This window comes from Monocercomonoides exilis (assembly GCF_001643675.1).
Source record: "Monocercomonoides exilis strain PA203 chromosome Unknown scaffold37-1059404, whole genome shotgun sequence".
NCBI classification, from domain to species: Eukaryota; Preaxostyla; order Oxymonadida; family Polymastigidae; genus Monocercomonoides; species Monocercomonoides exilis.
Window position 1 is genome coordinate 122,477 of NW_027150582.1, and position 27,937 is coordinate 150,413.

At 42.9% G+C, this 27,937-nt stretch overlaps 2 protein-coding genes across 2 annotated transcripts; one reads left to right on the forward strand and one right to left on the reverse strand.

Moving 5' to 3' along the window:
- Positions 1-208: 208 nt before the first annotated feature.
- Positions 209-16,639, forward strand: MONOS_6680fu6681 (putative Calcineurin-like phosphoesterase; the record flags this gene model as incomplete). Its single annotated transcript, XM_067876929.1, has 1 exon — positions 209-16,639. The coding sequence occupies one exon, from the start codon at positions 209-211 to the stop codon at positions 16,637-16,639; it is 16,431 nt and encodes a 5,476-aa protein (XP_067723348.1).
- Positions 16,640-17,178: 539 nt separating this feature from the next.
- MONOS_6682 (uncharacterized protein) lies at positions 17,179-26,066 on the reverse strand. The gene has a single exon (XM_067876930.1). The coding sequence runs from the start codon at positions 26,008-26,010 to the stop codon at positions 17,896-17,898; it is 8,115 nt and encodes a 2,704-aa protein (XP_067723349.1). The 5' UTR covers positions 26,011-26,066; the 3' UTR covers positions 17,179-17,895.
- Between the last annotated feature and the right edge of the window lie 1,871 nt (positions 26,067-27,937).

The following is a 27,937-nucleotide window of genomic DNA, read 5'->3' on the forward strand; positions in this document are numbered from 1 at the left end:
TCATAATCAAATAAAAATCATTCATATTTTCTATCTTTCTATCTTTCTTTCTTTCTTTGATTCTTTCATTTTCTTCTCTCTCTCTCTCTCTCTCTCTCTCTCTCTCTCTCTCTCTCTCTCTCTCTCTCTCTCTGCAGGTGTATCATCAGTCTATGGTCAGAGCGATGCTGCTGATGATGGATTCTATGATCCAGCCGAAACAGGATCAATGTTGATGGTTGGAGAAAGAGATAGAGATAGAGAAAGAGAGAGAAATAACACATCCCCATCTTCCGGTTCCATGTTGTCAATCTCTTCTTCTGTCTATGAGCGTCGAGATAACAGAGGAGGAGGAGGGAATGGAGGATTAGGAGGGAATGGAGGAAGTATTGGAGGAGGAGGAGAAGAGAGGGACAATGACAACAGCAGCATGGCATACCGCCCGCAGCGCCTGCCTTCGCTTTATCGCGCAGACACACTCCGATCGCGCGAGCCTTCTGTGGTGTCTTCAATGACAGCTGTCTCTTCTGTCTCGAACAGTTTGTCTTCTGCTTACTCTTCTTCTCTGTTCTCGGGCGCGTCGCAGTATCAGGGCAGTCTGGTTGGAGGAGGAGGAGGAGGAGGTGGTGGTGGTGGAGGGAGAGGGGGAAGAGGAGGAGGGAGAGGGGGCGAAGGAGAAGGAGGAGGAAATACATCTTCTTCTTCTGCTGCTGCTTCTTCCAAAAACCGCATCCCCTCATGCCCTGTCGATCCAGAAAACCTCATTCCACACCTGCCTCATGTGGAAGAGCCTGATTTGAGTGACATTTCAGACATCTCCAGCGATGAGCACAGTGAAAGTGAAGATGATGACTATGATGATGAAGAGGAGGAGGAAGAGGATGAGGATGAAGAAGAAGAAGAGGATGAGGATGAAATGGAAGAAGAAGATGTTATTGATGATGAAGAGGGAGGAGAAGGGAGGATGGAAGAAGACACAGATAGAGGAGTTACAAGCAGGAAAGACAAGAAGAAGAGGAAGAAGAAGAAATCAAACAGATCGAATAAAAAGGAAGGAGATAAAATGGATGATTCAGACGACAATTCGTCTCAAATGACTGCAAAACGGCTGGTTGTGAACGAGAAGAAGCAAAACAAGAGGAAAAACCGCAAGCATCATCATCATCGCCATCACGATGATTTCTACACTTCTTCTTCTTCTTCTTCTTTTCCCTCAACCAATTCATCATCGTCGTCGTCTTCTTCCTCTTCTTCCTCCTCTTCTTCTTTTGCTCCTCATCGTACCACCGAAGGCGTGCCTGGTTTTTCGCAGCGTCGCTCTGTTCGTTTTCTGCCTGAAGATTTCCGTACTCTTTTGTGTGTAATGAAGATGCCCCCTCAAAAGCTGCTGAATCCTGTGAGCGACAAAATGCTAGACGCTATCACTGAAAATGCATTGAACCAAGCTATTTCTTCTTCTTCTTCTTCTAATTCTATTTCTTCTTCTCTTTCTTCTTCTTCCTTAGCTCCTCTTCCCGACCTCCCTGCTCCTACTCGGTTTGCCCCTTATCCTCAATTTGATCCAACTGCCTCGCAATTTCAACCTTATCTCACGCCTCTTGCTGCTCAGCACGCCCTGCCATTTCCACCAGACGATCCAGCGATTGTGATAGAGGAGAGGGAGAAGACAGAGGAGGAGAAGAGAAAGGAGAGGGAGAAGGAGGAGAAGGAAGAAGAGGAAAATGAAGAAGAAGAAGAGGGAGAAGAAGTGAGAAATGAAATGGATATGAACAATGCTGAAGGAAAAGAAGGAGAGAAAACAAAGAAAATCAAAAAAGAAAGCAAGAAAAGAGCAAAGAAAGAGAAAGGAAGCGGATTTGACTCTGTTTCAGCAGCAGCATCAACATCAGGAATAACATCAATATCATCATCATCTTCTTCTTCTTCTTCTTCCTCTTCCTCTTCCTCTTCCTCTTCCTCTTCTTCTTCTTCTTCTTCTTCCACCGTTCTTGTCTCATCCACCGCTCCTCTAGTGAATAGTGAGTCATTCATGACTGCCCCTCTCTCTGTGAGTGACCGCCCTCATCTCTTCTCCTACGGACAAGACGCTGTTGCCCCTTCATACTCTTCTTCAATCGCTGCTTCAGCTTCTTCTTCTTCTCTTTATCCTTCTTCTTCTTCTTCTCCAATGTATATCCCCACATCCTCTGAGATTGAGTCTGCCGTGCAGATGAGCGCGTGTGTGAGTGAAATCACAGAAATCGATGAGAATGAGCCACTTTTCAGTCGTTCTTCTCTGCTTGTGAATGACACGAGGGAAAGAATAGCGATGATGGCGAAGGCGATGAAGGAGCTGAATGCGGGGGAGAAGAGGAAGAGGGAAAGGGAGAGAGAAAGAGAAAGAGAAAGAGAGAGGGAGAGAGAAAGAGAAAGAGAAAGAGAAAGAGATATGGAGAAGGAGAAAGAAAGAGAGAAAGAGAGAAGTAGGATGATGAGGATGGGATATCTTTCATCATCATCTTCTTCTTCCTCTTCTTCCTCATCCACTTCTTCTGATAACTTCGAATATCTTCCAGAGCCCATCAAAGAAATCCCTGTGATGCTGTTTCTAGTTCCAGGAAAGATTCATTTGTTTGAGCTTCCTTCGAAGGAGAAAGAGGAAGACGCGAAAAGAGAAATAGAAAGAGAACAAAAGAGAGTTGAGATGGAAAGAAAGAAAGAAGAAGAGAGAAGAAAAGAACAAATGACTAATTCTTCTTCCGTTTCTTCTCAGATGATTAGCGATGATTCTAATATAGCATTATCGCAAGAACAAATTGAAAGCAGAAACCAACAAAACTCAATCACAACAACATCATCATCTTCTCCTTCTCCCTCCTCTTCCTCTTCTCCTCCTTCTCCCCCCTCTCTTCCCCCCGACATCGCATGCATCATCACCCAAGGCCGGCGCATCGTCGCCCAGCTCGTCTTCCCCTCATCCATGCCCTTCGTCACCGTCTGCCGCGAGCTCTCCCTCTTCACCCGCCCTTCCCGCCAGACGCCTTCCTTCGTGATGAAGCAGTACTCAAAGGGAGGAATCCCCAAACCCCCCATCGATCCAGTCACGTTTGCCACGACTGTGAGGGTGGCTGCGCAGGACGCAGAGGGAGTGACGGTGCTGAAGATACCGCATGTGGAGAATGTGCCGTTTGAGCGGTATTTCCAGCCGGAGTTTCACGGGGCTGACACATCGTATAGGACGGATCCTGCACTGTTTGAGAGGTATGGGGACAGATGGGGGGAGGAAGGAGAAGAAGAAGAGGATGAGGAGGAAGAAGAGGAGGAGGAGGATGAAAGCAATGCTTCATCATTATCATTGCTTTCTGAGAATCAAAGGCATAATCGAGATGGAATGGTACAATTTGGTGGAAATGGAGGTATATCAATGATTGGCATATCTGGTGAATCCAATGAACTTCTCAAAGATAAAGAAGGAGGAGAATTAGAAACAAAACGAGAGAAGAAGAAGAAGTCAACGAAGAAGAAGAAAGTTGTTATTGCGAATTCGGAAGAAGGATACAGCAGCTGTGGCTGTGGTGTGTCGTTTGGAGATGTTTGGGGGTGGAAAGGAGAAAAGAGAAGAACATACAGAAAAGCCAAGATGATTGCAGAAAGAATGAGGGCGATAGAGAAAAAGAGGAAGCAAAAGTTGAATGGAAGAGGAAGGGAAGAAGAAGATGAAAAAGAAAGAGGAGAAGGAGATGACACAGGAAGCGTTTGCATTGAAAATTATGCAAAGAAAGATGGAGCTAACGACGAAAGACTGATAAGCAACACGAAATTGGAAGCAGAAGTAACCAAAGAGCATAACCTCATCCCCGCAAAATTCTCTTCTCTTCTTTCGCGTCCAAAGAAGCTCACAAAAGCCATCCAGGAGAAGTTCTACACACTCACCAATGATGAAAAACTGCGTCTTGCTCGTTTAGCGCGTATAGCTTTGAGAGACCGGCATATTTCGCAATGGTCCATTCACATGTCTATTGGCCACACAGGGGAGTGGATGAAGGAGTCGTACCACTTCATCATGAAACTGAGGCTGTACATCAAACTTGTTGAGATCGCTATGAAGGAGCGCACAGAAAGACTGCTGGAAAAGCTGGCGAAGTGGAGGAAGCAGAGGGAGGAGAGGAGAAATGAGATGGGAGGAGGAGAGAAAGAAGGGGAAAGGAGGAAGTTTGGAGCGGGTGATGGAGGATTTGATGACAGTGCATCAATTTTGGCGCAGAGGATGTTGAGGCAGAGGCAAGGCAGCATGTATGGATGGGGTGGGAGAGGCGGGAGAGGAGAAAGCGATCGATATTCAGTAGCTTCTTCCACAGCCTCCTCCTCGTTGTCTTCATACAGCAGAGGGAATTTCCCTTCGAATGTTTCTTATTCCTCTTCTGCTGCTGGTGTTGGGGTTGAGACAACGTCGTATTTGTCTTATCAGTCTGGTTTCTCTGACCAGCAATCATTGGCATTTAGTGTGTATTCATCAGGATATTCACGAGGAGGAGCGAGAGAAAGAGAAAGAGAAAGAGAGAGGGAAAGAGAAAGAAGCAGAGATGGAGACAGAAACAGAGAAAGAGAACAAAGAAAGGACAGTCTTGACGGACGCAGCATCGCCTCCAGCTCGATCTATGCACCTTCACTCATATCTGGTTCAACGTTACCTTCACTCTATCACAGAAAATCCCCACAGCTCCCTTCCTCTGCTGTTACACCCACTTCTTTCATCAACCTGCAACATGAGTCGTTTCCACATGCAATGTATCCTGCTTCCTCTTCTTCTTCTACTTCCTCCTCCTCTTCTTCTGATCCAACAACCTCTTCTTCAATCGTCCCCTTCAACCAACTCACATCCTCCGAGCAGCTTCTGCGCCTTCTCCCCGAGCGCATCCGACGAGAGCTGACCATCTTGACGAAGATGATGGCGCGGATAACTGAATTGAAAGAAGTGCACGAAGAACTCTATCGCTGCTTCACCCAGCACGAGCTGTATTTCCTGTGGCTGATGCACATTGGCGAGCTGTCGGCGATCCGACCAGAGCAAAAATGGAGGCGCAACTGGGTGAAAGTGATGGAGAAGCTGAAGAGCTGGTCGAGGAGGCACGAGAAGTGGGTGAGGGACGTGACGGAGAAGATGCGGCAGAAGCGAAGAAGACACAACAGAAACAGCAGGAGGAATGCAAATGGAGTGAATGCAGCTGGAAGCAAAGGGAAAGAAGGGAAAGGGAACAAAATGAATAAGCAAGCAGAAGGAGCGAATCAACAGAAAGAGAAAGAGAATGAGAATGAAAAAGAACAAGGGCAGATGGATTCGACAGAAGCTGCTGAGAGTGAAGAGATGAGGCCAGTTGACATAGGCGATGTGAGTGAGTTCAGAACACATCTTCCAGCTGTTCCACCCACAACAACATCAACGTCATTGCCATCTACTTCTTCAGCTTCTTCTGCTGTTGATGGAGCAGTCAGTCAGTTGCAGCAGAGTCAGTCTTCATCTGCTGGGGTAAATGGAGCAATGAATGGGAGGATGGCAGCAGAAGACGAAGAGGACGATGATGAGAATGCTAATGGAATGAACAACATCATCCATCTTCCTGATGATGATATGCTTCCTATTGCTGGAGACAGACCTCCACTTGCATTGCCTCCTCCTTCCTCTTCCTCTTCTTCCTCTTCTTCTGTTGAGAAACTCAGAAGAGGAAACACCACGCCCAGCCGAGCCAGCATGGGTTCTGCTAAGACACAGCCGTATTCCCAAGTGAGTGACAGTGCGAATCAGAGGAAGCAGAAGCAGAAGCAATTAAAAGAGAGGAAGAAGCTGTCTGTCATTCCGACTTCTCTGCTGCAGCCACTGCAGACGTCGTTGACAGACACGATTGGCTTTGATTTATACCCGGCTGACTTGAATGTGAATGAGCAGAGGGAGCAGTGGGTGGAGCTGCCGGGCGATAGTTTGTTTACAGAGGAGGAAGAAGAGAAGGAAGAGGTGAAGCTGAGTGAGGCAGTAGAGAAGGAGGAGAGGAGGAGGAAGAGAATGGAGCTTGGGGAAGAGATTTTGAGGAAGAGAAAGATGGAAAGGAGAGGAAAAAGAATGATGGAGGGAGGGATGGAAGAAGATGGTGACGAAGATAACAAAGAAGAAGAGGAAGAGGAAGAAGAAGAAGGAATATACGCCCAGAAGCGTTCAGGTGAAGACGAGGTTGAAAGAGAGAAGAAGGAAAAAGAAGTGAAAAATGTGTTTGGCGTTTCAGAAGACCGAGACGATGTGAATGACGCGGACGAAGCTGCAAAGGATCCATTTGACGAAGAGAACGCTGAGTGGACATGGAAGACAAGAATGAAACCCGAACAGCTCAATCCATTCAATGATAATGATAATAATGATAATAATGATAATAGCAACAACAGTAATGGAGAAGAGGAAGATAATCTCTCAGATGTGAATGACGAAGAGAGGAGAAAAGAAGAAGGAGGAATGGATATTGAGGCAGCATCACCAGCACCGTTGTTACAGCCACTTTATCCATCCAGAGGAATAATGAACAGAATTCACCAACACAAAACGTCAAAAGTGGTGAAGAGAAGAGAAAGGAGAAAGAAAGAGAGGAAAGGAGCAATGGAACAAGACGGTTCTGTTGAAGAAAGCAATCAAAGTGACAGCAACGGAAGTGGAAATGAGAGCATTGGCAATGAAAGAGTCGGCAGAATGGAGGAAGCAGGCAGAAGACGAATATATCATTCGCGTTATTCTTCTGTCAGACGCGTTTCCTCTGCCACTTCTCCAAATCAGCCATCCTTCTATGTACATTCAACAGCAACACCAGCAGATGCCTTCAACAGCCTGAAGAAGATGCATCCATCTTTGCCCTTCTCCCATCTCTGCCAGTTCACTCCGCGCTACCGCCGCCTGCGCCGCATCTACAACGCCCTAGAAAAATACGAAGACCTCTGGGACAACTTCTCCTCCACCCTCAGATGCCTGTGGCCAACCAGAGAGACCACAAGCGAAGCCAACCGCGTCCCACCACCAGCTGATCCCCCGTTGGAACTGGGTCTTTCCTCTAAGCACCTGCGAAGGCTGGTGGAGCGGTGCTGCGTTGCTGTGCGAGAATCGTCAGAGAAAGTGAAGCGCTATCTGCCGTCGCGTGTGATGCATCCGTTTGAGCACCCACACTCTCCTTTCATCCCTTGCAATCACGGCTGCCGAAGAGTCGGGATGTTCTACTCGTGGCAGATGAGCTATCAAGTCGTGCTGCACAACAAGCACCACCGCTTCTTCCCAACCTCGTCTTCAGCTGTCTCAAAGGAAGACGTGAGAAAGGCGGTGGAGGCGAGTCCTGTTCCCGTTCTAACAGACGAAGAGAACGAGCGGATGGAGATATGGATGAAGCACAAGGAGCTTGTGGCAGAAAGACAGTTGGCAGTGAGGCATCTGCAAAGAGAGGAGGCAAGAAAAAGAGAGGAAAAAGCACTACGAAGCTTGGGATTTGAAGGTGTTGTGAATGGAGATGGCGAGGCAGATGAGACTTCTTCATTCAGACATCTTTCAGTTACACAGCAAATTGAAGAGCAAAAAATGCAGCAATACAGAAGAGGAAGGAATGATCAAGCAATAACGCCACATCAAACTTCACCTTTCACTCTCTCTGCTCTTCCCCACCGCATCCCCATCCATCCTCGCCTGTATCAGCATCTCGTCCTTCTTTCAAAGAAGCCGTTTGTTTGCTCCTCTGCCACAGCCACTTTTGGCTGGTTCAGCACTTTCTTTGACCCGCGTCGCCCGGTCTATCAATACGGCAGGTTCAGAGTGCCAAACACCTTCTGCCCTTCCTTCACAAACGTGCCTGTTCCCATCACTCTCAACCCATATTCCGCTGGTGGTGTGTTAAACGCTGCTTTTCTGAAGCAGACAAAGGAGTACATCACACGCGCCATTGCACAGCAGGCGATTCTGCAGCGCCGATACGAAGAGGCGATGGAGGCACAGAGGAGGATGTATCCACAGCAGCAGTATGGCTTTGGCGGAGGATATGGCTACGGTGGAGCAGCTGCTGCATCGCATGCACATCTTCACAGGGGATCCATCCATCATCAGAGGAAAGGATCTCTTCAGCCACCTCCTCCCATATTCACAAGAGAAGAGTTCGAAAGGTTTATTGCGATGGCAACGAGTCATTTTTCGCAGCCAGAGTATCGTCCGGTGTTGAAAGTGGATGTGCACTTTGGAGAAGGATGGAGAGAAGGACAGGCTGTGGTAAGTGTAGATGATTACATTAAGATGAAAAAGAAGAAGGAGAAAAAGAAGGAGAATAAAGGGAAGGGAAACAAGGAGAATTATGGAAGAGGGATGAAAGAAGAAGAAGAAAACGAAAAGGACAAAGCAAAAACATCAACTTCTTCTCATTCAATTGACGATGGTGTAAAGAACGAGTCTCGCAACTTCCACGGCCTGCTTGTTGTTGGCGACATCCACGGCAACTTCAAAGGCCTCCTTCAAGTGCTGTCTGTTGTGGACGAAGTCCTCTCAGCACCAGAAGGCAGAGGAAGCGTTGTCTTTCTCGGAGACTATGTCGATCGTGGCATTGAATCAATCGAGTGTCTTGTTCTGATCTTGCTGTACCGCCTGACGTATCCTCAGAGAGTGTTCCTGCTGAGAGGCAACCACGAATCCCACACCTCTTCTGAATATCAGCAAGTGAATGATGAGCTGAAGAACAGATACCCCATGAGTGAGCAGGCATACTTCCCTTATCCTTACCCAGTGCGTGGCGCATACATCAGAGTCCACCCGCTTTTCGCATCGCTTCTGCAGCTGTTCAATATGATGCCATTGGCAGCTATTGCCACGCTTTTCTATCACCCTCCGCTGCCTGAAATTCCTCTTCCTCCGCAGAATGTGATTAGAGAAGTGAGTCAAATGGAGAAGGTGGAGAAGATGAAGAAAATGGAACAGAACAACAATGCCGTTCAGACAAATGATCCATTTTCTTCTTCTTCTTCTTCTTCTTCAAATAATATAAATAATAACAATAGAAACAAAGAAATGAATCAGTTAAATCAGATGAGCTCGATTGAAGGACAAATGAATGATGTGTCTGTAATCAGCGGAAGAAGCGACAATACAGCAACAGACAACACAAATTCACTTATTTCTTCAATGGAAAACAATTCAACATCGATTGCTTCTTCTTCTTCTTTTCCATCTGCGAATCAATCTTCTTTAATGACAAATGGCATTAATGGAGAACAAACCATACAGCAACAAGTGCAAAGAATCAATTCTAAAGGAACAATTGTTGGAAAGGTGTCATTAACCGGAGATTCACTCATTACAGCCAGTGAAACATCAACTTCTTCCTCTTCTTCCACTTCTGCTTCCTCCTCCTCCTCTTCTTCTTCTTCTTCTTCTTCAACATTTCATCGTCTTCGCAGAAAGCGCTATCCAATTCCAGTGTTTGAAGAGTTTATTCCTGCCCTCACACTTCGCCCTCACTTGCCAAAAATACATCGCCAGAGGTTGATGCAACAAAGTGCAGATGGAAACAATGGAGGTATTTCATATTCATCGTCTTCTTCTTCAGCTTCTTCTTCTTCTCCTTCTTCTTCTTCCTCAAATTTCAATGATTCTTCTCAATTCTTCAACACTTCACCTTCAAATATCACTTTGCCTGGTCAAACTTCCAATGCTGCTTTTCTAAACACATCTTTCTCCACAACATTGCAGCAGACACCTAATTCATCATCATCATCTTCTTCTTCTTCTTCATTATCCTCTTCACCATCTCAGGATTCACACAACTTACTGGTTACACCTCCTCTGCCTTCATCAACATTACCATCTTCTTCTTCCTCTTCCTCTTCCTCTCCCTCTTCCTCTCCTTCATCTTCTTTATCTCCTTCCACCCCTACCCACACTCATCACATCTCCCCTTCTGCCTTCCAATCGCAGCAAGAAAAGACAAAACGCCTTCTTTGGCAGCAGATGTCAGAGAAAGAGAAGCTGAAGCAGGCGGAAAAACAAGACGTGGATGTATCACAGCTGGTTGAGAAGATTGGCGAACTCACAATAGAAGCACCAATTTTGAATGGAGTTGCAATTAATGATTCTTCTGTTCCTTCTGCTTTGTCTGTTGATGAGGGAAATCTTTCTTCTTCATCTTCTTCTCTTGTTAAAACAGCTGATAATGTGCAAATAAAAGGAAACGAGATGGATATTGAACCAGAGCCAGTGAGCATCTACCAACAAGGAGAGAGAGAAAATATGACACAGATTGGAGCTTCTTCGAATATTTCGTCTTCTCCTTCGTCTTCTCCGCAGTCGTCGCTGATGAATTCAGATGATTCAGGGCAGTATCCAATGCTTATGGAGTCGATATATGGAAGAGATGCAACTGAAACTGATAACGATGATGATAATGACAATGACAATGAGGAAGAAGAGGAGGAAGGAGATGAGGAGGAGGAAGAAGGAGGAGAAGGAGGAGAAGGAGGAGCAGAGAAAGAAGGAAACTTGAATGGGAAAAAGAGTTTAATTCGTCATGAAACCGTTCGTCGTCACGTCCGCAAAAAGGATAGTTCTGCTTCATCTTCATCTTCAGCTGGAAATGAGATGGAAGGAGAGAAATCTCAGCACAGAAACGAATCTGGAGGAGATGACAGTGAAGGAACAGAAAGTGTAACAGAAACAGAAGCAGCAGAGACGAGTGAAGGAGAAGGCAATATCATTCAAAATACATTTGGAGATGGAACAACTAACACAAATGTAAATGGAATGAATATGACATCTTCACGGAACAATACTGCTCAACAGCAAGGAAAAAGCCAAGAAACCAAACAGACAAGCAATCAGAGAGCAAAACGAAGGAAAGCCAAAGAAGATGCATCTAAGCTCCCATTTGTTGTGAACATTCGAAGATGCCCATGCTGCCTTCCCAACAATAGCAATCAAACAAATACAGATTCATCAGCTATTCCTTTATCATCATCTTCATCCACATCTTCCTCTTCCTTAACCATCTCGCCATCAAAGCCCTTCCCCCGCTCTCCATTCGTCAAACCTTTCCGCTGCCGCTTCGACCGCACTGCCATCCGCTCTCACTTGGCTGATCCTCTTTTCCCTTCGCAAATACCACACAGAATCACCAGACACACCCCGCAGATTGTGTCTGTCTGCCACCGCTGCCATTTCTGTGGGAAGTGCTCAGTCCATTCAGAGGGGAATAAGCAGAATAGAAAGGGGAAAAGAAAAACAGGAGGAGAAGGAGGAGGAGAGGAGAATGTGAATAATGATGGAATAAATTATAATCTTTCAAATTCTTTTTCCTCTTCTCAAAAATGCTCTTGTTTGTGTCATATTCACCATTCTGATGCATCTCATGCTCCAATCACTTCGTCGCCGCTTGCTTTATCTTCTGCTAATTCAAATGCTTCATTCATTTCACATTCTGAAAATTCGCCTTTCACTTCATCTGTCAATCAAACAACGCAAACGTCAAACAACCAAATCATTGGATCTACCTTATCAGCATCATCATCTTCAACTTCTTCTTCTTCTATATCATCCATCAGAACAAATGAAACATCACCAGTATGGGATGAGTATGCTGCAGTTGTGGTGGAGAAAGGAAAAAGTGAAGCGGAAGAGAAAGACAGACTAATAAATGGCCTATCAAAAACAGGATTAGTTCCATTCAATTCTCTCAACATTTCAAACAATTCATTTCCTTCTTTGCCTTCTTCCTCAATCTCTTCACAAAATTCTTCAAATGCACAAAAATTACCACCACGTCTTCTCCCTTCCTCTCGCACTGAGAAAAGGTCGCTGAATGAGAAATGCCTTTGTTATTCAACAAAAGGCATCTTTTGTGCAGCTTCAACCCCTCAGCGTTCATATGTGTGCATCGAAAGGGGGAAGAAGAATTCGTTTGACGATCGCTCAAAACAAGAAGAAGAAGAAGGAATTGCATTTTCTGGCTCTTCATTTGCTGCTCATTCAGGAGGTGACGTGCTGATGGCGATGGATGAGGAGAAAGCATTGGGAAGAGGAACACAACTTCCCCTGCATCTGTCAAGACGCTCCCACACTTTCACAAGCTCTTCTGCTTATTCACACAACCAGCGCAGTAACATGAAATTTTCTTCTTCTTCAAAATCTTCAGCTCAACACGGCTTTTTGAATGTGGATGATGAAAATGACACCACAAATGACTTTGAAAACGACTCGCCCACTCCTCTTTCATCTGACATTGATATGTCTTCTCTCTCTTCCACAGCATCTGGTCTGTTCCCCAAAAGAGGGAGTCCAGAAAGCAACAAAACAAAAGCTTATCAACAAAGCGTAGGAAACAACACTGGAATGGCTATTAACACGTCTGATTATTCATCATCATCTTCTTCTTCTTCTTCTTTCGGATTCACACCCGTTTTTGAAGCACCAGCGCCTCGAAAATCTCGTTCAGCACCTCCAACTGACATGTTCATGCCAAATGCTGTGGGAATTATGTATTCACAGTCTTCTCAAGCATACCAGACGCAACAAACATATCAGCAGTATCAGAGAAACATTCAGGATATTTCAAATGTCCAGCCATTCATACCAAGCAGTGGAGATGCATTCACTTCGAGCTATCCTTCTGCTTCTGAGCAAAGTGGTTTGCTTGATGCATCTTCATCATTATCTTCAACCACATCTCAATCATCTTTCTCTTCATTCCCTGCCTCCTTCACCACTGTTTCCTTTGCCCCATCTCCTTCCATTCCATTCATGCGTTCTCTTTCACCTCCTCCAGCTTCTTCTTCATCTTCTTCCAGTTCGGCCTTTTATTCGCCTCTCCGTGCTGTCACAGGATCCTCCTCAAAGCAGTTCACTTCGTTTGCGATGGGAATGGCCCCTCAAACAGCAGATTCAACAGCAAGACAATATTCGCAGCAGCAGCAACAAGAGAATCACCAGGGATCGCAGATATTCCAGTCGATCTACGGTACAGATAAAAACTCTTCCAATTCTGATGCTTCAAACCCATCTTCCATTCATCTCACTAACTTTGATGGCTATCAACACGTCACACCATTCATTTCATCTGCTCAGAACATTCAGCAACAGAACAATGTGAACAATGGCCAGTCTTCTTCAAGGCATCCAATGAGCCACAAGGAGCTGATGATGCATTTGATGCTGATGCACAACCGGAGAGTTCAGAAGAGAATGCGAAGAGATGGAGGAAAACGGTGGAAAGTGGACTCAGAGGATGATTCGCTGCATTTGGGCAGGTCTGTGCATGGAGCGATGGGGAAGGAAGGCAGAGGCAAAGCAGCAGCTGTGAGAGGGAGAGGGAAAGAAGGTGGGAAAGATAAAGATTTGAAATTGAGTCTTGATGAAAGCGATTCATTGGCAATGAATGCAAGTGGAAAGATTACGAATGGCCTGGCGAATGAAGTGGAGTTCGATGAAAGTGAAACCGAAGAAGAAGAGGAGGAGGAGGAGGAGGAAGGTGAAGACGAAAGAGATAGAGAAGAAATTACAGAAAGTTCACTTGGATCAATTGGGTCAGTTGTGATGCAGAACGCAGATGACACTGATTTGATGGTATCAGACACATCAAAAGCAGAAGAAAGAGGAGCACACCACAAAAAGAGCAAACGTTACAAGATTTCAAAGAAGAGTTCCCAGAAAATAAAGAGAATAAAGTCGAAGATGGACTACACTCCTTATCTGAGCTGTGTGTGTTCATGCAATTTTATCCACTTTGCCCAGAGTCAGCAAATAACTCTTCAAGAACAAGCAAATTCTAGCGTTAGAGGAGGAGATGGAGCAATGCAGATTGGTCAGTTGGGAGAACAGAATTTGAATCCATTTCAGCAAAAAGATGGGAAAATATCATCAGCAGAGGTGTTTGAGGTTGATTCCACGGCAGGAAGCATTCTTCTCTGTCGTGTCGAGAGAAAGGATAGTCAAACATCAGCTGCTCCTTCAAATACTACAAATTCATCAAATACTTCATTGAATGCAAATGGTGCAGTTGTTGCATCTCCAGCATCTGCCTTTGCTGCTTCATCGATGAATATGACGTTGTTGAAAGATACTTCTCAGATGTCTACGCTGCCTTTTTCTCCTGCTGGGCATTTTGCTTCCTCTTCTTCTCTCCTCAAATCGCCAATCTATTCTAATGGAAGCGTGCTTTCCTCTCCTCAGTTCTCATATAACTCTTCTTCTTCATCTGATTCATCTCAAACCTCTTCTGACTTTATCTCCACTCAGCAAGCATCGCTTTTATCATCACCAGCAGCATCGTCTTTGAATGTAACTTCTCCGTTTCTTTCGCAAAACATCACAAATGCGCAACCTGGTTCGTCTGCTGTTTCTGGAGGAGCAAGCGAAGTGGAAGGATCTCCGGTCCTGCTTCATCCGTCACCTGTGCATTCAGTTGGAATGGAGCAGATGGAAGATCTCGGATTCGGAGAGAAGCAGCCTCAAGCAACATTACAAATGCAGTCGCTCAGTGGCACAGGTGCAATCTCATTTGGCTCTCAGCCTGATATGTTTGAGCCCACATACCAGCAAGTTTCTTCGGCGTCTGATAATGTCAATGCAGCAGACACACAGCCAACTGTGCGTGAGGCAAATCCTGTGCCAGCATCCACTTTTGTGCCTCCAGCGCCGCACGTGGAACGTCGGAGAATTATTCTTTTGCATGGAGGTATTTCTCCGATCCTGCCAATCCCATCACTGGAAGACGAGTTCACACATATTGCTCCACTGGACATAACAGACAAGCAGAGGAGGAATCTGCGCGATGGATGCAACCAGGTGCTTCGGGATCTGCGCACACGGGAACTGGATCTCATCCTGTCCACATTGTGGGGTGATCCAGGAGACAAGGACCAGACAGACTCAGGCCGGCCGTACTTCTCGCCGCAGACAACCGAACGATTTGCCGTAAAAAACAAGGCTGATTTGGTTATCAGAGCGCATCTTCAAGGAGCACAGGGAGCATTTGTGTATCATGGTTCACGTATCTTGACTTGCTTTTCAGATCCTGATTACTGCTGTAATCCAACTCAGGGAACTGTTATGCTTCTGAAATTGACACCAAACCCATCTCAAACAAGATCGTCAATTCATGTGCCTTTGAGTTCAGCACGCACTTCACAAGCAGGAGCGATTTCAGCTTCTCAATCCTCATCATCATCGACTTTTTCTTCTTCTTCAGCTACACTTCCACTCACACGCACATCACTTACGCATGCAGCTGATAAAGCCCTCAACCAGCTTGTTAGAAAACTGGAGCAATCGCAGGAAGAATACTTCAACCAGCTGCAGTACGATATCGAGACAAACAACATCGACCCAACACATCGCCCGCCTCCTCCTCCGCCGAAGCCTCTGAGGCAGAGAGAGAAGGGGGTTGTGTGCACCCGCAATTTGATGGGTGAAGAGATCGATGGGACGGGCGATGTTGACTGGTCACTGTTTCTGGAAAAGGGGCTGGGAGAGCTTCTGTTTACTGACGAGTCACTCAAAAGACTCAAAAAGGACGATTCATCGACAACAGATTCCTCTTGTTCAAATATACCAAGCACTGTATCTGCAAAGGCAGCATCTGCAGCTGCATCGTCACTTCCACCTTCTCCGTTGTTCACGATCGATATGATTAAGTTGGACATCTACGACCATTCCACAACCATCACGCCAGAAACGTACGATATTTTGTTGAAGGAACAGGAGCAGCGAAGGGTTGTGCGTGAGGTCGAGCATCGCAGTCAACAACATGCCATCGACTCGCTCCATCGAAAGCTGATGAGTCAAGCTCTGAAAATTGTGGAGGCTGAGAAAATGCACTTTGTGGATTTCCATGTGAAGTCATTCGCTTTGGAATCTTCAACTATGCCACTTATTTCAAACGTATCAGCATCGTTGTCTCAACCATCATCAGCTGCATTGCCTTCCGCAGTATCGCCATTCTTGCAACTTCCATCTGCATCAACTCTTATCTCTGCTGTTGTATCTGATCTGATGATGCTTTTGTACAACAACGGTGCTGTGTCTGACTGTCTCTGCAAGCTCGGCGAGTTTGGCAGCTCTGTCGTCCACTGCGAGAAGGAGCTGCTTATTGCGAAGGTCAGAGAAAGAATCAAGCAGGTAGTGGAAGAAACAGAAAGCATACGACCGATTCTGGACAGCATTCAGCAGCAACTCTCACTTCAAGCACAACTGCAGCTGCAAATGCAATACCAAGTGCAAATACAACCGCAAATCCTTTTTGCGGGAAGCGAAACACATAACATCTTGTCGAGCAATCATCAAATGCCGTTCATTCAGAATGAGCCGCTTGCAGTTCAATCCAGTCAACTTGAGAGACTTTCTATCCAACAAGTAAGTACGACAACTCCTTCTCTCGAGCCCTTGCAAATATATCCATCTTCTTTGAATCCTGTGCAGCATCAACAAGAATCAAGCTTGGAAATGATGCTTCAAAGGAATGAAGAGAATCCAGTTGAAAAAAATAGGGAATCTTTGCTTGAAGGTGGAGTTCAATGTGAAGTACCTGCAATGGGCATTTCAGATAAAGATGAAAGCAATATCAACGATATGGAAAAAGATGAAGAGGGTGAAGACTTATTTAATGATATATTGAATACTGATATCTACGGAAAGTGATGCTATTTTTCCTTTTATATTACTTATTTTTGAATAACTTGATTTTTTCAAATGTTTTCTTCATTTGACATTTTTTTTTTATAATCTTTTTTAAAAATAGTTTTCGTATCTCTCATAAAATGATACTTTTTATTGAATTGAATAAATTATATTAAGCAGTCAAATAGAAGTGAATAAGTAAAATAAAACAATGAAAAGTGAATAACAAATCTCATTTTGATCAAAAAGATTCAAATCAACAAGATTTGTCCAAAAAATAACAGAAAGAGATAAAAAGTTTCAAAACGATGGAAAGAAATAAATAATTTGATGAAAAAAATAAAAGATAAATATCCATTTTCATTTGGATGCACAATAATTTTATATTTTTCTTGTGACAATTTAAGCATAACTTCCTGTTGAGGAACAAATCTCAGTTTATAAAAACAAATTTGAACATTGTTTTAAGAACTTATCAATTTTTTAATGTGGAATGAAATCACTTGCTTCATGAATCTGGTTCAACTCTATTTTTTCTAGTATTTTTCATAATTTTCTTATTTTTTTTCTATAATTTTTTGCATAAGAATGACAGACTTGTGAAGATATGATTTCAGATAAGTTTTTAATAAATCGTTGTATTTTTCAAAAACGCAAAAAATATTTCACGTTTGTGTGAGCAAGTTAGTGATAAATTACAAATTCAAGTCGTAATTATGAATTGAATAAACTGAAATTTTTCACTGAAAGAATATAAAATTGAATGAATATTGATATGAAATTAAAATCATTTCAACGCAATAATCTCTCAAATCAAAATGAAAATAAACTCATCAATAAATATTCTTCTGTTTAAACGCAAAAAAAGAATAATTATAAATTGTGAACGCAAGGGTGTGGAATTACATATATATACATGTTGTTGAAGATGAAAGGGTGTTGGAGTCACAATGTCAACAAAAATCAAAAGACATCTCTTTTACGAGTGTCACTCTCAAAAGATGTGAAACGAAACTGATTGCAAAAGATGAAATCAAGAATATATAATACTGCTAACATTCACATGATATAATCACAAAACCCAAACGATATTCAAACAAAATCTCATCCAACAAAAATAGAAATTTTTAATTTGAACAAAAATTCAACAAAATTCAACACAAACAAAAATACATTGAAGTTGCTTTCAAAAACAAAAAGACTGGAAAAAACACATCAAATCTATTCATTCACTTCGTTCACATCAGAATGTTTCCCTTTGTTTGGAATTAGCTTTTTCATTGTGCAGCATTCTCATTCGTATTTGTCTCACTTTCATCACTTTTCTCACATCCACTTTTTTTCATTTCCTTTTCTTCAGAGGACTCTTCCAATTCAATCGCATCTGACATCGTCACAATCACCATCTCCGCTGGAAAGCGCTTCATGAACTCCCGCTTCAGCTGCGTGAGCGACGGACGGTCTTCTGCTGACGAAGAAATGCAATTTTTGATGGTTTCATAATATGAGTTTGCTTGTAACTCCTCCAATGCAGGTCTTTCTCCATTCACAATCTTCTGCCCTGCTCCCTCCCCATCATACTCTCCAAACGGTATTTGAAGAGTCAAGCACTCCCACAGCATCATCCCAATCGAAAACACAACTGACTCCTTTGTTGCCCCCATCTTCTTGTTGATCAGCAGCTCTGGTGCCTTCCACCTCAGGCACTCTTTTTTGAAACTATCTTCATCCTCAAAGGCAGATGAAGGTGGTGGTGAATCTGTGAATCTCTCGCTCATCACCGAAACATTGGAGGAAGAAGAAACCATTGTCACCAAAGAGATGGAAGAAGAATCTGAATCATCTGATGAAAGCAAATCAGAATGCATAACGATGCAGATCACCATGTGCTCAGAGAAAAGAATAATGTGTGGGCTGAGATTGGAAAGAGAAGAGAGCGAATTGTCCATTTCATCAAAGGAGTGGAGTGCGAGATTAGTCACCCAGAACAGGATTTGAGCTGCTGTCTGCTCCCTCTCCTGAAGAGTGCCTATCGCTATCTCTTTTGTCTTATTCCTTCCATGAAGCAGCATGAACAGCGAATCCCTCAGATCCACAATCAGCTTCTCATGAGGAGATGAACATGCCATCGCATCCACCAAGTTCGACATCGATGAGGTTGTTGGGCACAGATCCTCACCTCGAACAAATGTTGTGTCTGTGTCCGAAGTATCTGTTGTTGAAGTTGATGAAATTGATGGTGATGGCGTTCTCTTTCTTGTCTCTTCCTCATCTTCAACCTTCTCGAGCATCCACTCTGGAATCCTGTCTGAATCTCTTCCAAGGATATATTCAGTTGATCCACTCTCACTCAATAAATGCTCCGATGACTCCGAATGTCCCAAGCTTTTTTCATATACTCTCTTCTTTATCCTTTCTTCGTTCTTCTCAGCTTCTCTTTCTGCCCTCCTCCATTGTGCCTCTGGAGACATCTCCATCGTCACCATCTCAAATGCCTTCGGATCTTTTCTGATGTTATCATTCACAATCTCTCTCAAATCTTTATTCTCATTCCTTGCCTTTCTCCATCGAATCGTCATGATAATAGATACAATAAGAATAATCACAAGAATAACTGCCATGATTATAACAATCAATAACAAATAAGATTTCCCTTCTTTCCCTCCTTCAACAATCTTTTCATCATCTTTTTGATTTGTTTCACTTGCATTCTTCAGAATAAATGACTGAGTTGACGAAGGAGATTCTGCATTCCCAAACAAAATGTGCACACTCATCTCAACATCATCTCCACAACTCCTGATAAGATCCTTTGTCACACTTCCTTCAACTTCCCTTTCTGACAAAAATCCATTTGATTCAAAATCATGTTTTTCAATCTCTTTCTCCTCTCCTTTCCTCTTCACAACTGCGAATGACAGATTGCATGGAACAAGAAGCATTCCTTTGAATGTAAGTTTCATTTTATCTGTCTCTTCTTTTTCTTCCACACTCTCCAGAACAGGAATGAAAAATGATGAATCCCTTTCTGAAGCAATCCCTTCAAAACTGCACCCTTCATTCAACATCCAAAGTGATGCATTATCCTTCAATCCATCTCCTCCTTTCAAACTCATCACTTTCAATGTTCCTGAATCTGAACAGATGATGTTTCTTCTCATTGAAGGATATCCTTCAACTGAAGGATTATTGTTCTCAAATCTTCCATCATTAACAGATAATGCTCCTCCACTCATCGTAATTCCACCTTCTGGTGAATTTGATATTGTTGTGTCTTTCATCATCACTGAACTCTTTGTGATGCTAACAAGAGATCCATCCCATCTGCAAATCTCCTCTTCGTCATTCAAATATTGCTCATTCCTTTCCTTTGTTCCTCCATCAAACAAACATGATCCAATCAGCACATCCACACACTCACAAATCTCCACCATTCTCCCTCTCTCATTTGTGCCCTGGCATTGAGCAAATGAACAGTTTAGCACACTCATTCTCTTTTCGGCTCCTTCCATCTTCATCACACTCTCATTCCCACAAACAGAGTTATTCTCAAAATTCACTTCCTTCATCTCCATTTCAACCTTCCCTCCAGCACAAATCAAACCACATTCACTCATCACATCCCAAACTCCAATCTCATTCATCGAAACCTTTCCCTCTTTGGTGAACGAGAGAAGTGGTGCTGTGGTGTGAATCCCATCAAATGTTGTTTCTGTCATCTTCAGCTCTCCTCTCTCCACACCCACAATCCTGCTCTTCATCACCAGATCCATCGTTTCTGAGCTGAACAAACACTCCGAAATCTCCAATCTCCCATCCTTCTCTTTCACAATGCTTTCCCCATCCCACCCAAACATCCCCCCAAACACAAATCCACATCTCTCCACAACACACTCATCAACAAACACAATCACACTTCCTCCATTCATTTCATCTTCTTCAATCACGGTATTGAAATGAATGGTTGCCTGCACTCTCTTCAATGGTTTCACATTCAAATCTCCAATCTCACACACTCCCCCAATCAGACATTCTCCATCAATCCACAATACATTCATGAGATTCTTTTCGATGTGCCGAACTCCACAGCAAATGCTTTGGCATGGCTTCTCCTGTGCCCCACACTGTCTGCTGTCGCTCCCTTTCACTGACACAAACACCTGCACCGTATAATAGAATGTGATCAGCGGAATCAGATCAACATCAACCTTGTCAACATCATCCCTCCCACAAATCGAATTGTTCGACTTCAAAGCATCCTGGCTGAAGTCCAGAACAAACAGCGTCTCATTCACTTGCCCTGCAATCGAATAGCACTTGATGAACACATCCTTCCCCACAAATGCCTCATTCATCACAAATCGAATGTTCTCCAGTCTCACCCCAAGAGCTGGCATATTCGTTTCAACTGATTCAGCTTTCGGATCAACTGCATCAACCATCAAACCTCCTCCTCTCCCATCCACTGTCGAGCACATGCACATCACCAACGAGCATCCTCTCACTTTCAATTCTGATTCCCCACTCTTCAGACACACTTTCACTCCTCCCCCTTCCTCGCTCCTCTCGCTCACACACTTCGTCAGCACACACCCTTCCATCACACACTCCACACCAACCCCAAACGAATCCACACTCACAACACATGCTTCATTCTCTCCACATGAAATGTTTGTGAATGTCGACTCATTCACTCTCACAACTGCGTTCGCATTTCTTTCTTCTCTTTTCGTGAATTGGAAATTGTGTGATCCCTCAGTCAGCGTGATCAGGCTTCCCCCTGATATTGTTGTGTTCGATATCGACATATTCACCACTGAAATCACTTCCACTTCTGCTCCAAACTCCACAAACCCTTTCGCCACACTCCACTCAGAAAGCGTCAAATCCACAATTGCAACACTTCCTCCATCCACTCTCACAACACAATACTCCATCTCTCTCCTTTCTTCCTCGCAATCTATCGAACAACACACGACTGAAAGCATTGCAGAGGATGATGAAGATTGAATGAATGATGAATGCCTCCCCAATTCATTCGGCATTGTGAATGATATGTTCTTGAATGAAAGATGAACATTCGAAACAACCATCGATTCACCTTCTCCATTTCCATCCATTTCTCTCACTTTCAAAACTGTCCCTTTCTTTTCTCCTTCAATTGTCACAATGGGAGTTTCTGTTAATGAAGGAGCTGATGGAAATGATATTCCTCTGTTCAGTGCTCCTGTTCCAACAATGTTGATGTGTGATTCCCCTTCTCCAAGTGGTTCATATCTCAGTGATATCAAGTGCTCAATCGATGAACATGGTGCTTCTGAATATCCACACCCACTGAAGTCTCTTCCTCCCTCCTTCGAAACAAACCCATTCCCACTCCAGTTGCTCCAAAAATACACAACCAATGGAATCGCATATCCATCCTCTCCTGTCATCTTCCTCTCCCATCCACACAACTCATCAAACGATCTCAACTCCTCTGAACTCATCTCCCATTTGAAGTTCTCTTTGTTCACAACCTCACTCAGATCCCATCCTGAAACAAATGCATTCTTCCCTTTCCAAGCATTGCATCCCTCAAATATCATTCCTTCCAACACAAATGATCCAACCTCTTCAGGAAGTTCAACAAACATCCCTCCTCCAATTCCTCTTCCTCCATTCTCAACATCCTCTCTTGGCACTTCACATTCAGATAAATTCACCTTTTTCATTTCCAAGCTCCCTCCATTCCCCACTGATATCATCATCCCTCCTCCTTTCATCTCACTTCCACCTGAACATGTTGATGAAAAATTGCTTTCTTCAATACAAACACTTCCTCCTTCTTCCTTCATCCCAACATTCAAACATCCTCCTCCGTTCCCACCTTCCACTTCCACTCCACTCACTCTGCTATTCAAAATCTCCAATCTCATTCCCTCACTCATTGATATTGGTGATTTCTCATTCATTGTCACTGACCCTTCCATCACAAATCCATTCATAATAAATCCTCCTCCCTCAATGCTTATCACATTATATCCTATCTTTCCATCATTCATTGCCTCACGTTCAAATGAGACTGAACAGTTCGTCACACCGAGTGTTGATGTTGAATGAATGAATGCTTTTCTCCTTGAATCCAACTGACCTTTCACAACAAATGAAAGTCTGCTCATTGTCAGTGAACTCGAACATCCAACAAGCCATTCTTGTGTGGCTGATTTTCCATCACTCACATTCACCTGTATTTTCTCCTCCTCCAATGATGTTTCTCTGCCTGAAATACTCACATCAAATAAAGAAAATTCTATTTCATCCCTTATCGATGAAGATGAGATAACCTCTATTTCTTTTGAACTTTCACTCAATCTTGAGTTCGCACAATAATCAACTGTCAAACACCCAAACCCTTCAAACCCACATCGGTTGTGATCCATCCCATTTCCTCCACTCCCATCAACAATCACTTTTTCACCCATTGAGCACAAATACACAAACAGTGGAATCACTTCATCTTCTTTCCCATCCTCACTCCCACTCAGCTTCAACACATCTTGTGGAATGACACTTGTGCCAAAAAAGGCAAATGTGCCTGTATTCACTTTTGACTCCAAAAACACTCCACTCCCACAATGAACAAACACATCCTTCCCATATTCTGCAATATTCTCATTCACTTTCGAAAACTCAACATTCTCTCCAATTGTCAATCCACATCCTCCACTCTCCAACAATACAAACATCCCTCCCCCTCTCCCTCCTCTCCCTCCATTGTTCTCTGCCTTGCATCCATCAATCACACTCGTTCCATTCACAACCACTTCTCCATCTCCAATGAAATACACATTCATTCCTCCTCCATTTCCTTCCTCGCACTCACATCCCTCAATTGTTATGTTGCTCACCATAAATACCTCCTCAACCTTCACACTCTTTGCCACAACCACCCCATCTCCACTCCTCAACTTCACATTCCGAATTGTCACATTTGCTAAAACACTTTCTTTTGATGAATGTTCTGGCTCAGAAAACAGTGGTTTTGAGACATTCATATTTATGATCTCCACATCGGTCATCAACAGCTGCGATAGTGGAACCACAAACACTGATGATGACATCACATATTCTCCTGTGTTACTCGTGGTGATCACAACATCCTCCAATGAGAGTGACCCACTTCCATCAGACACCACAACCACACTTGGCGAAAAAGGACTTGTTGAGTTGCAATCAATCTTCAAGTGCATCAAACGAAGACGGCCACCCGTCACGCTGAACAGAGTTATCGAAGTTGATGAAAGTGTTCCTGTTCCAATCGAACTCTTCTCTTTGCCTGTCCCAACAACAGAAACCTTCATTGATTTAATCTCAATTGTTGTCTCTTCGCTTTTGTGATCTCCTTCCATTGGAATGACAATCAAGCTCGTCTGTGTCCTGCTTTGATAGACAGCCACTCCTATTGATTTGCAAGCACTTGACTCATCTATTCCACACATCTCGTCTTCAAAACCATCACTCACCACAACAAACCGATTGAGAATCCCGCTCTTCAGCCAATCCCTTTTTGATGTTTGATCAAACGTCCAAGCATTTGCATTTTCATAATTGTACATATAGCACACTCTCTGATAATCTGTGTTTGTGGTGTAGCATTCGCAAAAGGGATTGCCTGAATTCAAAAAGACATTGGAAAAATCCAGACAGACTATGTCGTGTCCATATGGATTGGATGTTGTTCTGCACTTGCATTCATGGAAGAATAAAAAATAGCAATAAATCCCGCCAGCTGGTGCAGTTTGTTTAGCTGGCTCCAAATGAAAACCACCTCCCCTGGCAGATGCATTGCACGAAATAAACCTGACGCTTCTTATCTTTAATTGAGACGGAACGTCATAACAGTACATTCCTCCTCCATAAATGTTTGAAACTGAGCATGAAGTGAAACTGCAGTCAAACATACACGCACTCTCCCCTTCTCCATTTTCTGTTGGAATGCATCCTGTTCCTGAAACCTGTAAAACACCAAGATAAAGTCCTCCTCCATAGCTATTCGCTTTGCAATTCTGGAATTCACATCCACTGATCCGAACACACAATTTCATTGAATGAATGAACATCCCACCTCCAGAATAACATTGTGATGAACATGAGTCGAAAGTGCTGTCAACAATCTCAACCGATTTAATGTGAAAGCACATGATTCCGCCTCCGTATGCATATGCAGTGCATCCGTTGAATGCGCAATGAGAAACTGAAAGTTCTCCATTTACCTTGTTGTGCATGAAAATGGCCCCTCCACTCGATATTCCATCTTCATATGAGTCACTTTCTCCAGTTGTATTCGATCCACTCCATTCACACCAAATGAATGTATTTTGTCCATCAGTTGTTTCGTTCTGTCTCCCTGGATGCTGTTTAGCATCTTTCGACCCGATGAATTCAACGTTTATTGTCCGACAACATCCAACGAATGAAGTGTTTGAGGCTGTCAGAGAGGCCAAGGGGTTGTTGAGAGAAGGGACAATACCTCCATCATATGCATCACAGACTGATGAAAATGAACAACTGTTCATCAAGCTTGAAATTTGAGATGATGTTGCTGTTGGTGGTGAATAATCAGAAGATGCTGTTGAGATGTTGAAAAAAGTGAGTTGTGAGAGAGATACAAGAGGAATAGAGGGCGATGAAAGGAATGGCGCTGATGAGACACAAAAAGAGGAGAAATGAGAGGAACAAACTGAAACATGACATTTTTCTGAATGAACCCCTTCAAATGGTTTTGAAGAGAAGAGAGATGGGCATTTCTGAAAATGTGAATTCAAAGGGAATCGGAGAGATATGTTGGTGAACAGCCCACAACTTCCACTCAAACAAAATGGTGGCATTTCTCCTCCAATCTCTATCCTGCATCTGCTCACTTCGATGAAACATCCTTTCACTGCATTCAATACACTTTGGTCATCATTTGGCACCAATACCAGGGAGTGGAGTTTTATTGAAGAATTGGCAATCATCAAACACCCTTCAATCCAACTTTCTCCCTCAAATCTTTGTTGTTTCCTCATTTTTCGCTCATCAGACATGTTTGTTCCTCGAGCCATTTCATTTGGGCTGGCTTCTCCGAATTCGAGTTTTTCATCATTCTCTCTTTTCGAATCTCCAATCTTCCTTTTTTCACATTTCTTCGTTATTTTCGTTCCACCTTCTCTTCCACCGTTGTTTGTTTCCAATCCAATTTCATTGGCAAAAACGTCCTTATGAAAGGTGTCCAACCAATTTCTCTCAAGATAATCATCAATTCTTTCTTTCTTGTATTCCCCCATCTGACATGTTTCTTCATTTGTCACACTATTGCGCATGCACTGAAAATATATTATGCAGGCAAAACAGCATATTCCCGACAGCATTGAGTCCGGCACCCAAGTGGAATATCCTTTTCTTTTTTTCCTGAATTCCTTTTTCTAATATGGGAGAAAAACTTTGAAAACATTCATTTCAAAAGTGAAACTGTATTTTTATTTGTAGTTGCATTTTTTCAACATTATTCAAAGGAAGATAAATTATTGTATTGATCATATGAATAATATTAATTGAGAATTCAACAATTTTGATGTGTTGATATTTCATCAACCAACAAGTGTACAACGATATAATGTGGTTTCTTTGATATTATATAATATTTAGAAGCATCTGAGAACGATTAGTCAATTCACTCAAATTTAACAATTGGTCAGTGGATTGTTATTCAAAACATTTGTTTGTTCGAAGAACTGAAGAGCTTTTGGAGAAATATTCACAATTTCATATCCCAGTGTGATATATTGTGTTTGTTGAGAATTTGTATTTTTGAACTTTCAAACATCAGAAACAATGATTGATTTCTGAATTGAAGTTTGAAAAGCGAATCCTGGCCAAAATGAATGTTTTCAATCAAAGACATGATCCACACAGGATTTATTTATTCAATGATGCACATTTTGCATTTTTTGAAATGTGGATGCATTTTGCATGCTTTGAACAGAAAAAGATGCTATTTCAGTCAAAAGAGATTCGCCAAGGGCTGAAACACTTGAAAATGGACATTTTCAGCAAAAGCAAAGATTATATTGGAAAAGATGGATTTTGAATAAAATGTTTGCCAAATTGTGATTTTTTCGAACAATTTCAAGAAAACAAAACCATTTGTTTGATCATTTATTGGAATAAAAATTCACACCTGTTTTTATCTATTTTCATATTTTTTATTTCAATAGAACAATACGAGAGCAATGGACAACGTCTTATGCGCCTTGTTTGGGGCAGATTTGTTTGACAAATTGCTTTGGTGAAAGAGGCAAAGGAAGAAAAATGAGCAGACGAATACAAGGAGCTTTGGAAAAGTGGAGAAATGATGAAGTGAGATAGAATATGGATGAATGATATTTTTTTTTTTTCTTTTTGGCGGAAGCGATGGAGAAATGTGTTGGGCGTGGAGGACGATTTGGGATTGAATTGCTGTTGAGGAGAAGAAAGAACAAGAATTGTGCTGATGATTGCACAATGAAGGCATCAGATGGAAACTTGAAGTGAAGGAGATATCACTTCGATTTCATGTTCTATTTGTGTGGGTCGGCATTGAATGAGAATGCTTGGAAGCAGCAGGAGTGGAAAGGGTTATGAGCGAATTTGGGTGAGGATGATTGAGAGAGAGAGAGAGAGAGAGAGAGAGAGAGAGAGAGAGAGAGAGAAATGCAAAGCAGAGGAAAAAGAGAATCAAGCACAGCAGCAAAAGGAGATTTGGATGCACAAATCGTCATATTCACAGGTGCAACAAAGTTTCATTCGGAACGTGAAAAAATAAGGAATCATGAGCTGTCGACGAATAAAGTTGATGTTCAATGAAATTTCTTCTTCTTCTTCAACACAACAGTCTCCAAACAGCCCTCAAACATCATCAACTCCTTCCTCACAATCTTCACTGATTGCTTTGGAAGTGCATGAAAAACACAAAATGGGTGGATTATCTTCTGCCTCTGATGATTTTAAGCCACATTTCACTTCTTCCTCTCTTGTGAATTCTGGGAGGAAAATCAATACAACTTGTGGTGATTGAGCAGCAGAGAAGAAGAAGAAGAAGAAGGGAAAGGGAAAGAATCAGAATATTCTTTATGCATTGGCAATGTGTTCTGTCATTGTTGTCAATTTGTTCTTCTCCAACTTCATCATCTTCTTCTTTTCATCTATCTCTTTGTTTTTCCTCTTCAACAACTCCTTCCATTTTCATCTGTTTTGTTCTTCAATCTTCTTTATTTCATCCATCGTCACTTGCCTTCACTGAATTAAATGGACACAGAA

Excerpts from the sequence above, each read along its gene's own strand:
- MONOS_6682 (XM_067876930.1), bottom strand. The coding sequence starts at position 26,010 with ATGCTGTCGGGAATATGCTGTTTTGCCTGCATAATATATTTTCAGTGC.